The sequence below is a fragment of the Lepidothrix coronata genome, unplaced genomic scaffold (assembly GCF_001604755.1).
Source record: "Lepidothrix coronata isolate B3197 unplaced genomic scaffold, Lepidothrix_coronata-1.0 Scaffold323, whole genome shotgun sequence".
In the NCBI taxonomy this organism is placed as follows: Eukaryota; Metazoa; Chordata; class Aves; order Passeriformes; family Pipridae; genus Lepidothrix; species Lepidothrix coronata.
Genome location: NW_016690503.1, coordinates 315,139 through 327,284, shown reverse-complemented (window position 1 = coordinate 327,284; position 12,146 = coordinate 315,139). Strand labels below are relative to the sequence as shown.

The following is a 12,146-nucleotide window of genomic DNA, read 5'->3' as shown; positions in this document are numbered from 1 at the left end:
GCAAACCCTTGTGAAACCAAGGGCTGAGGCGGCCGCTGGAAGGGACAGGGAGAACAGAGTGGGAAGAGGAGGTGGTTTATGCTCGCAAAGCTGTGGGAGCACTGGAAGGTGTGTTCCCTCACAGAGAGATGATGATGCTTGATTTCACGATGGCACAATTCTCAGCACTGAAGTTTCTGCTCTATTATATTATGTTTTACTCTTCACTCAGTGGACACACACCTGTGTCTCTCATCCAGCTGCCAATGTGAAATACATTGTTATTCCAATGCTTTGGGACTTCTTTAAGTGGAAGTCAAACAGTGGAGTCAAAGTCATCAAGAAGAAGAACCATATAAATAAAACACGGTTGCTTGACAAGGCTGACACAATAAAATCCACGCTAATTTTATGTAGCCAAATGCCTGCTCTGTAACAATGAATTTATTCCATTTTTCTTCCCAGCTCTGGTGGGAAAATCTAGCTTTCATTCTGCTAGACATTAAACTGCAGTCAGTTTAGCTAATAACAAAAGGCAGAACTTTGTGCTGATGTTGTTCTTCACACACAGATTGCACACTATAGTAATCCTTAACATGTAATTACCAAGTCCAAAAAGAAATCAGACAGTCCACCCCCACTCACCATTTTCAGTAGACAATTCATGCAAAGCATACAGAAGCATGCTGCAAATCCAGAGTACAGCTCTAAATGCCAAACATTATGAATTGTATTGTTCTGATTTGGTCTTTTTAAAGTCAACTTGGTTTTAGCTTTGGTAACATAAGAAGAAAAACATAACCCCCATAAAAACTTCCATGCAAGAATGAAAGATATGTAGGGATGCAGAAACAAGTAATACACTAATCAGACTGAACTAATACACTAAAAACAATACCACTAATAATAAATACCAATAATACTACCAATAATAAATAATACTACTAATAGATAACCCTATTACAAAAACAAATATCAGAAACTGAGAAATTAAGAATGACATTAAAAAATACATATAGATGTGTAAGTCTGCAACTTTAACATCCATGCTAAGTATTGTAATTCAGTAATTTAAAACAATGAAATCTGTTTATCATCAGCTTAAACCCTCAACAATCTTCACAGGTTACTTTTCACAGCAAGAGCCAAACAGCCATTAGCAATTATTACAATAATTAATGCCACACTTCTGATGGTAGAATGAGAACTGAATATATCTCTATGTTTGTCGTCACACCACACAGCTTCACAAACAAAGCCTACATAAGCAGATATCCTGAATTTACCACCATTGCAAATGTGTATCATCATCCCAGTGTGGGGCCTGAAGGGAACATGAATCCTCTTCACTCCCCAGGTCTGTCTGCAGAAGACGCCCACTCGAGTAACTAAGAGGAATCTCCCCAAACAGGGAGGGGAGGTGCTGAGAAAAGACACAAAACCACATTTCTGAGCACAGTAAAGCTGTTCAGATCTCCACTAGCCAGGCAGCATCAACTCAACAAATTGCAAAACTCTGACAATTAAGAAGGGCAGTAAAACTCCTCGCTGATTTTGGCACCAGCAGAGCAGAACTGCAATGGGTGCAGAACTGAAATTCTTGATCTACATGTACTACTTCCCCTGAGGCTCCCAGGATCGCCTAAAACAATTCACAGAATTTACAGAACTCTGTGTTTTTAATTCAAAGACTATGCACAAAATGACTATGTAAACTTCAGCTTATTCATCAAAGCTTTAGGCAAACTCTGGGTTTCACAGTGCCAAACTTTCTTCCATGCCTCTGCCACCATTCACCTTGTGCACTACAACTTCACTGGTGGGTAACAAAACACAGAATCATCCTAGAACCTTAGAGTGGTTTGGGTTGGAAGGGTCCTTAAAGCTCATCTCATTTCACCCCCTGCCATGGGCAGGGACACCCTCCAGGTTGCTCCAAGCCCTCTCCAACCTGCCCTGGGACATTTCCAGGGATGGGATATCGATAGTTTCTCTGGGCAACCTGTGCCAGGGCCTCGCCACCCTCACAGGGAAGAACTTCCATCCAGCATCTAATCTAAATCTCTTCTCTTTGAGCTTAAAGCTGTTCCCCCCTGTTCCCATTTCTGTTTTACTGTTCATCCTCTAAGCTAAAACACTCTTGATGACCTGAGAAGGATGCAGAACTTCCCAGAACATTTCATCCCATCTGCAGGCTACACAGCCACAGTCCTGGCTACCTCACCTCAGGCTGGCAGAGTCCCTGTCTCATGACAGCAAACTGTATGAATACTCAAACTGTATGAATGTTGTGGATGCCCCAACCCTGCCAGTGTTCAAGGAGATTTTTTTCACAAAAAAGGTCTCTGAGCCCAGGCTGCTCACTACAGAAAAAGTAGCCTCTTGCCAAGGCATGATTGATTACTTCTGAAAGTCATTAATGATTCACTTATCATTTCCCACTGAAGAAGTAAAAGCATTTCCAACTTCTTTGACCTTCCAAACCTTTATAAAGCAGCAAAACTGCATTAATGAATACATTTGCTGAAAATAACCCATTTAGCGACAGACATCAAGAAACTTCTCAGGTCCTACAGACACAAAGCCTCCACACTGAGGTCGGGTAATGGTCAGTGGCACCTGAGCAAGGATAGCTTCCAAAAGGACTTCACTGAAGCTGGTATGACAAACCCTCAAGTTTTGTTGCTAAAATCCTGCTCTGGGATAAGGGACACAACTACAGTAACATTCTCCGAGAGCACTGGAAAAACTTTTATTTCAGAAAAAAAAACCCATAAGAGTAAAGGAAGAAGGTTAACTGCTGCTCAGAGATTAACAGAACTTTCAAAAAGAGCAATGAAGAATAACTGATGTAAATATTAACTGATTCGGGTCAGTGCATTGACAGCACATTCTGTGTGGAGGAAGCCTCTCCATGGCTGCAGGAACTGTTTTCTCTCAGGTATACTGCTAAAATAAATTGAGGTTTTGACTGTACTATGCTAGTGTAGTAAGTACAGGGCATTTAACATGGAGCAACAAACCTCCATCCAGCTGTTACCTAAATTCACTTGCTGAAGCCAAGGGATTCTGCACAACAGCACACCCTGCAATATTCAGACTACAAACATCTTTCCTTTTCTAGATGCATTACAAGCCAGCCACTTCAAACAGGAAAACAACATCTAAATATATGCTAATTTAAGTAGAGCCAGGAAAAAGTCCACTTTTAATTCTCTTTCGGTTTTGAAGTCTTTAATTCCCATAGAGTATTTCTAAAGATAGGAAGAACATCAGAAGTACTTAAAAATGTACCAGCTAACACAACAGTATATGCCTTTATTTCTCCAAGAGATTGCTTGAAACATTTTTAAGTAAATGTTGGCAATAGCAAGTACACCCCACATGAGGACATAGAGAGAGATAACCTACATTTCTTTTGTTTGGATATTCCAGGTATTCACTGCATATAAAAAAAGAGTTGTCAAATATCTTAAAAACTAGCTTGGTTTATCCTCATCATTGAGAGAAAACCTAAATTTACCTTGAAAGGGAAATTTAGCAGCTAACAATGTTTTACATACAGAAAATGGCATATATGCAAAAAAACCCATAACTTGAGAGATGACACAGAACTATTGGATGACAGCATATGCTAGAAAGCTGCAGTTTTAGAGAAGTTTCCTATTTGTTAAAAAAGTCCTCTCCTTCCAAACTTTGAAAGCCAAGTGAAATAAAATGCTGGGAAACATTGAAGGATCTTGCTCAAAATATTTCTGACAAATCGAATTTCTCATGAACCCGAACCACAAACACTGAAGTTGCACTTTGCAGTGAAGGTTCAAGCCTCACCTGAAAACCACATTTGCACCACCACCACAACCCCTCCTTCGACTACTTTGTCTCAACCACGCAGCAATTAAAACAATACCTTTCCTCTCCGATCGTTTCGTCCTTCTCCGTTTCCAGCGCGGTCGGGCCGGGCTACAGGAGGTCCCCATGCTGAGAACCACGGCTTGAGGGAATGCCATGCACCCACCTACTCCCCACCAGCCCCCTGGCCCCCTCCCAAAGTGGCAGCAAGGTATTCCCAAAAGGAGGGTTAGCCCTGTGCTCTCTTTCCCCACCTCCTCAAAGCCTGGAGTGCACCGATGCACAGCCCAGTGAACAAGGATGAAGGCAGGATGCAGCTCACCCCTACCCGCTGCAAGAGGCACATGTGACAATTAACTCTTCGCCACGTAGAAGGGGCAAGGAAGGACAGTTCTCTTAGAAGGGCTGTATCAAAGATACCATCACTGCTGGGCGTGGAAAGGCAGAAATAATTTTATTTTGTTATCAAAAAAGGTGGGCAACTCTTCATTCTTGAAGCTCAGAAACAAGGAGAGACATAAGCAAGGAAATATTTATACGCCCTAGTGCATAAACCCAAGATGCCTTAGGCATCCTTTATAACTGTTTCTCATGTTCACATTTCATGCACTGCCTCAAAAATGCACAAAATATATTTGAGAATAGCAGGAATGCATAAATACCCCAATCTGAAAATATGTTTTAGTCACAGATTTTACATGCAAGGGTTTGTACATCAGGTCTGACCAAGAGCCTTCCCAATGTCAACATAAACTGTGGCATTTTCCAGCCTTTTCATAAACTAAAAAGCAACATGTGACATCATGGGATGATGTGGTATTATTCTGTTTCCCCCATCTGAGCAACCAACCAAACACACGTTCATCCTGTGGATCCTATGGATCATCAGCACAGCCTGGGGGTTGCAGCTATCCTTTAATCCTGCCTTCAGATTAAACCTCACAGGGCAAAAAAAGCACGCTCCAGCAGGGAATGCTTGCAGGTGCAAGCTCCACAGGTTTCTTCAGTGATGAGATTTCTCTGACCAGTCACCTTCAGCTGCAGTCAGACCTTTATTTTTCAGTACATCAGGCCTTGGCTCTTTGGAACACAGCACACCACTGAAACTGGATGAACTCAGGTAGATGACTTACATGCACCGTCATATTTTGACAACTATCCAGGTTGACCTTTTTTGAAAAACATTGCCACTGGCATCTTAAATCAGCAGTATTTCACTAGCCAAAAGCAACAAGCTCGAGGTCACCACTGGGATTGGGTTGAAATGCTAGCAAGGAGCTCCACCCTATGATAATCGTTCTTCAGGTCCCAGGTACCAGCTTTTTCACCTCCAGTCAGTTACGGAAAGCAGAGATTGAGTCAACTTGTTGACTTAAATCATTTTTGTCTGAAGCCTAAGCACTAAAGGCTTCAAACTTCCCCACTTCAGAGGACCTGAAGTTCTACTTCAGCATCGATGTTAATGGACACTACTTCTCTGAGGATGAAGAAATAGCAACAGGATGTTTTGAGCTCAGCTGACACAATTTAAAAAGGAGAACTTGCCATGGAGGAACAAGCCATCAATGCCATAGCCATGCTACCACGTGTTGACCACTAAGATGCCCAGGAGGAAATGAGTCCCATCTAAAAGCAACTCACCAAACTAGCGCTGTGCCTAATTTAGCACGCTCTTCTGCACACTAATTAACACTTTCAGCCCAAGTTTCACGTCTCAATCCCCAATAAGCTGTGTATGACAGAGCAAGGACGTGGAGGGTGAGGTATCTATGTCTACATGGCTTTGAAGGAACAGCAACATTGATATACAGAGAGAAAAGGAAAAATCACCCCTTAGGGGGATGAGAAGTCATTTTGCTCCTCTGAGAAAACAGCACACTTTGTTAAATGCAAAAAACAGCCTGTGAAACCACTGAGCTCTTTACCATAATTCTTCCAAGCCACTGAAACTTTCACCACATTGTTCTCACAACATTCCAGAAAGATATACATAACAACACGTATTTCTCCTTCCTTTTCAGAGAAGAGTTGCTGCATTAGGTATTTGAAGTTAAAAAGTTATTTTGGTTTTAATAATTAATTTATCTGCCCTAACCTGTCAGAGATTTCGTTCACAGAACTTGGTGTAAAGACTGAAAAGAGTCACCCCCAAAGCTCTTCTCCCCAAAAGCAGCTCCTACTCTACCTCTGCTCCCCAAGGCAAAGTGACTCTGGGGTGTAAGACTCAGGAAGAAGACCTGAGACAATCTCAGCTTCAAGGCTGACAGCTTTTAAGAAAGAAAAAGGTCTCTTAAATCTGACTGACTAAGGAATGTACACAGTGCACTTGGGAGAGAAACTTAGTGACCAACTACATTCACTTGCAGGTGGAACACTAACAACAGCTTTAGGAAAGAAAAAACATCATAGAGTCAAATCACAGACCAGTGGTTTGGGTTGGAAAGGACCTTAAAAAAAAGCTCATCTTGTTCCAACCTCCTGCCATGGGTAGGGATGCTTTCTACTAGACCAAGCCCTGTCCAAACTGGCCTTGAACACTTCCAGGGATGAGGCATTGACAGTTTCTCTGGGCAACCCGTGCCAGGGCCTCACCACCCTCACAGGGAAGAATTTCTTCCTAATTTCTAATCTGAATCTCTCCTCTTACAGTTTAAAACTATTTTCCCTTGTTCTATCACTATCTGCCTGTGTCAAAAGTCACTCTCCCTCTTTTTCACAAGCCCCCTTTCAGAACTGGAAGGTTGCAATGAGGTCTCCTCAGAGCCTTCTCTTCTCCAGACTGAACAACCCTGAATAAGCAATCTGTAATGTGTATGAAATTAAAAATCCAGTACCCTTAAATATATTATAAGCTCTGCATGATTAGACAAAAGCAAGTTGAAAGCCAAGTGCAAGGAGGTAAATGCTGCACACCAGAACAAAACTTCAGTGTTAACGTGCATGCTGAAAGCAGTAAATCCCATAACATCTTGTGTTTCACAGATTTGACACGCACCGAGGCATAAGGAGAAACTGGACTGCCTACTCTCCAAAGAAAAAGCAGCTCTCAGATGGAATTTGGGATCCACACACCTTGAATACTCCCATTTCTCCTGCATCACTGAACCAGGAACACAGAGACACTGAACAACTGGAGCGTACTCCATACAAACCCCCGAGGTAAACTAATCCAGGCAAGATCAGAAACAACACAGCAAGACCGAGAAAACTTCAGCATCTTCTCAGTTCTCCCCTCCATCACCTAGTTCAGTGGAACAAAGCCAGCCTAGGTCTCCATGGATTTATGGCTTGTGATAGATGGGGTGTTGTCACAAAGGGTTTATGAGCCCAACCTGGAGACTCTGTAGCTGTGGCACCTCTAGTCCCTTCCCATCCAGGTTCCCTGGCAGCAGGAGGCTCGAGGCCATGGTGCAGCCTCTATTTTATACATATAAAAAAATAAATATATATATATTTATTTTTTTATATCTCACATACCATATATTTTTTAATATATCACATGAAAATCTCTATGCACCAAAACCATCCTTAAAAATCCCATTTTCTTACAGATTTGGCCCCTACTATCAGCTTACTTTAGAAATTCTTCAAAGAAATAGTCACACTGTATTTGGTAAGCACTTTTAGTGATCTTTTTTATTTTTTTGCCCCCACAAGCAAGTTGTGTATTTTTCGAACACGGGAAAAGCATTATTACAGGCCAACAGCAGTTTTCCTTCTAGTTTAGTGTACTTCAGCAAGAATGAATATAAATTAGCAGCAACTGCTAGAATTAGTAGAGGCTAACTACAGCCTGAGAACAGCAAATCCCAGATCACAGAGCTGCTGGCTGCACATCAGGAACCCTGAGAGCTCTGATATACCTCAGCTTGGAGTTTACTCCTCATGTGATTAAATCCACTCCAACAGCACCATCTGCTGTTACATAAATAATTGAGGTTGCATCTATTGCTCCCTCGACCAAGGAAGTCAAGAGCCCCACTCCAAATTAGAAATAACCTAGGATGTTTGCAGGTTTGTTCCACAATAAACTATTTTGGAACATATATTTCTTATCAAGTTTTGTATCCTTTGTCTGTATCCTTCTTACTGGCTTACTTTGAGGACTGAGCATCTAATTTTTAATGTATTTTATTTCTGAAGGACTCCTCACATACTTGTGACTGTCAGAAATGTGTTTAAGATGTGTTTCCAAGGCAAAAATGGTCACTATTCAGAGAGAAAAACTGAGCAGCCTAGATCTCCCAGTAAGTCACATCAGTATTTCCAACTTCATTTAAAAGATACTCGATGCAGCTACTCAGTGATGCCAAGGGAAGTAACAGCTAACTGGAGGAAAAATCTAAAATAGTCTTAAAGGAGGTTAAAAGAGACTCAAGAATCTTGAAGCTATTTCATAAAATGATTTAAAAAACCCAAAACAGTCACGTGGGTAGGGTGATGTTTGGTACTAAGAGATAGAATTTTAAATGGGACCTATTTCCTCCTTTCCCACCAAAATCAGTTATTAAGCTTTGCTCAAACACCTGGCAAACTCTCCTACATGCCAGCTTTGATTATTTACTTTATTAATACGGATTGGATGCAAATTTGTAGCCAAAAGAGTAATGAAGTTTTTGTAATATCAACTTGATATTGTTAGATATTTCTAACCAATAATCTCTCTGTTTTCAAACTGTGCTGATCCAACAGCTTTGAAGGGATTTAGAGTACAAACATAAAAGTTTCACATAAAACAATCAATTGTTAAAAACCCATTTAAAATATATTAAGATGAAGTCTCTCCTCCTCTAAGTTATGACCTAAATGCATCAATCAGGAAACAGAGTATCCTGCTGCATGTTTGCAAAATATGGTGTGCTTACCTTTTTAACTATTGGAGACACATGCTGATTCTGCAACCTGCAAAAAGAGAAAACACAAGTTAGTTGTTTGGTTCTTTGCAAATTTAAGCGCACCACAAATGGCAACTCCTGACTTTAAAAGGGACAACTTTCTGATTCTTGAAAAGTAAACAGTCCACACTGAATATACAGAGTCTCAGAGCCCAGTCCTTTGTGATCCCAGCAAAGGGCAAGGGACAGACCATTCTGGACATTCCTGGTTGGGAAAAAAAAAAATTAAAAAAAAAAAAAAGACTGTAGATACTTAATATGAAGCTCAGAAACACCACTGAGGTACAAGAAGCTATTTAGCTGAACCCAATCTGCAATCTCTGCACCTTCTAGGAGAAAGGGTCAGCAAAAATGTGGCAAATAATGGCTTAAAACTGAAATCAACTTATTTTTCTGAAGGACTCCCCACACACCTGTGATTGTCAGAAATGTGTTTAAGATGTGTTTCCAAGGCAAAAATGGTCACTATTCAGAGAGAAAAACTGAGCAGCCTAGATCTCTCAGTAAGTCACATCAGTATTTCCAACATCATTTAAAAGATACTCGATGCAGCTACCCAGTGCTGCCAAGGGAAGTAACAGCTAACTGGAGGAAAAATCTTAAACAGTTTTAAAGGAGGTTCTTATCTTTCTAAGTTATCACAGCCAATTCATCCTGCACGCAAATCCAGAGTTGTCATCTTGTTAAATATTTTAAATTTAGATCTTCAGTTTCATTTGTAGGGGTTGATTTCAATCCACACAAACAGCACCTCATACAACAATCCCCTTTCCAAATACCAGTTTCTTGATCCCACTGCCATCAGTCAGCACTCTCTGCAAAACTGGAAAATCCCTCAACTACCAGCAGTGGGGTGGAGGAGAAGTGGCAGATTTAGGGTAAACTCCTCTCCTTCCCTGCCCATGGGGTTGGACCTGGATGATCTTTAAGGTCTCTTCCAACCAAACCATTCAGTGATTCCATGATTCTAAAAAGGATACAGGACAACAGGGAGGAGAAATGCTACGAGAAATTTTATTTCCATGAATAGGCACAGCTGTTGGATCGGGAGCAGGCAGCTTTAATTTTATAGATAACCTCCTAGTTCTAAGAAAATATTGACGGGACCTTATCAGTGTGAAGATACACTGCTCTGAAACGGTTCAGCAAGTCACACAAATTCTCAGCCGTCACACTGCCCACGAGAGGGTGCTGGCACTCTACAGAAACCTTCCCTGAATCGAAGCCACACAGAGCACAGCCACGGACAACACACACGGATGGATGTGCATCTCGGATCTTAAACTGCTTTGGTCAGGGAGGGATCTGACACAATATTTAAAGTCCACATACTCGAGTATTGCACTAATTCAATCTCAGCTTTCCCCCCCCCCAAAGACATTTCAATTTCTCAACATTTCATGGTGGCTTTTTCCAAGAAAAATAAAAAATAAATACCAATACCACACTGGTCTTAGCATGAAGCAGAAAAAATGCCCAGAAAACTCAAAGCGGGGTCCACAAAGTCCCAACCTACCATTCCCATACCCACAATTCTTCCAAACCCTTGAAATATGAGCTATAAATTAGATGTTATGTGAAAACCACATATTTGTGGCAACATCCACCAAAACCATACTTTGTTTTAAAAATAAGGTTTTGATAATCCTCTTTCTACATGAGTTTTTAACTAAGTTTTCATACTAGCATATCCTTGAGTTATTTTAGACTTTATATTATCTGCCTTATATGCCATATTACTACAGTTGATAATTCCCTGATATTCCAACAAACTAAAAACAATCCATTGAGACTTGGACTTAAACTGAGTTTACCACTAAATACCAAAAATCCTTATGTATTGACAGTTGCAGTCAGTTTTATAGGGAAAGAACCAGCCAGGGTAAGAACCACAAAAAAAAAAGCTTATTTTTCATTTTTGTTTTACTATGAGCAGTGAAGACAGGTGGAGGAAAAACTGAGACTTGTAACACCTTAGACCAGTGACAACTTTAAACAGTGGTATTTCCCTTTCTATGCTATGTTATAAAAGCCAGGAACAAAACTCTCATCTCCAGCACGTCCTACCTGGCTCTGCCCAGTGGCAGATGGATATTCTGGGGCTTGTTCAAGTCATGACATGCTTCCCTAACACCTTCTGCAGGGAGAGCCTGCCAGAAGGGGCTCCTCTAGGAGCTCAGTACTTCGCTGTTACCTTCCAAAAAAATAAAGGAAAAATAAAAATCAGTAAACCAGTTCTTCATCCCTTAGTAGCGACTTAATTTACTCTAAGAAGTTCAGAAACGTGCTCGTGATTTCTCCCAGGGCAGCAAAAGATACTTGAAAGTCATCTGAAGAACACAACAATATTCCGTTCAGGAATATCTCTAAATAATAGCTTTTTAGAGATCAACTGAAAACGTTCCCAGGTAACAAGCATCCAAACAGACAACTGATAACTAACTTCATTACACAGACTGCACCTCATGTATGGAACAGCACCTCTAGTTTCTTGGAGGCAACCTGCTGGCCCTTGAAAAACTTCCTTAGGAGTATCCAGCTAAAATTCTGAGGTCTTCTTCCATCAACAAACAGTCCTAAAATATTTAAGAAAGATTTCAGGGCTCTCCTTAAATGATTAAGATCTCCTTCCTTAAAGGCAATGAAGGCCTCCTTGGCTGAGCAAGTGATGAGGGTTCTTGTGACCAAACCTCGGCAGCTATGACTGTCCCCGTGCCCAAATCCCAGGTACATCTCCCTGTCCCATCCCAGGTACATCTCCTCCAGCACAGAGGAGCAGAGGCACATCACCAGACCTCCAAAACAGCCACCCACAACTGACAGGAGGTACCACCTCAAGACACAAACCAGCAAAACCCACCCAAACTCATGGTAGCTACCTGGAGGCACTCAGCAACAGTTGCATGGCCAGGATAAAAAAACACTACTTCCAATCTTTATGTAGTTACTTTCCTATTTATTTTACTTCTCCAGTGTTGAAAAAAAAAAAAAGAAATCTGCTGAGGCATCTCAACTGCCTACACATGACAAAAACTACAGGTATGTAAAATCTGGTGTCCTCTGCCCTTCCAATTTTCCCACTGGCTTAGGGAATAGCACTGCCTAGAGGTGGAAAATCAACTGCATTTTTCAGCTCACAGAATTACAGGATGGTTTGGGTTGGAAGGAATCTTAAAGCTTATCTCATTCCACACTCTGCCATGGGCAAGGACACTTTCCACTAGCCCAGGTTGCTCCAAGCCCTGTCCAACCTGGTCTTGGACACTTCCAGGGATGGGGCAGCCACAGCTTCTCTGGACAACCTGTGCCAGTGTCTCACCACCCTCACAGGGAAGAATTTCTTCCAAACATCTAAGCTAAATCTCTCCTCTCTCAGTTTAAAACCATTCCCCCTTGTTCTATCACTGCCTGCCTGTGTGG

The 12,146-nt window shown here is 41.3% G+C and overlaps 1 protein-coding gene across 5 annotated transcripts in view; it reads right to left on the bottom strand.

Moving 5' to 3' along the window:
• Positions 1–12,146, bottom strand: part of ADARB1 (adenosine deaminase, RNA specific B1) — a 70,174-nt gene that overhangs the window by 40,594 nt on the left and 17,434 nt on the right. For 3 of the 5 annotated variants that reach the window (XM_017838069.1, XM_017838065.1, XM_017838070.1), the window contains exon 1: positions 1,266–1,336. In XM_017838069.1, coding sequence (XP_017693558.1) covers positions 1,266–1,290 — 25 coding nt within the window. In that variant the 5' untranslated portion in view covers positions 1,291–1,336. Of the gene's footprint in view, positions 1–1,265; positions 1,337–8,696; positions 8,734–12,146 lie in introns of those variants that run through there. The other 2 variants (XM_017838067.1, XM_017838068.1) reach the window with 1 other exon arrangement.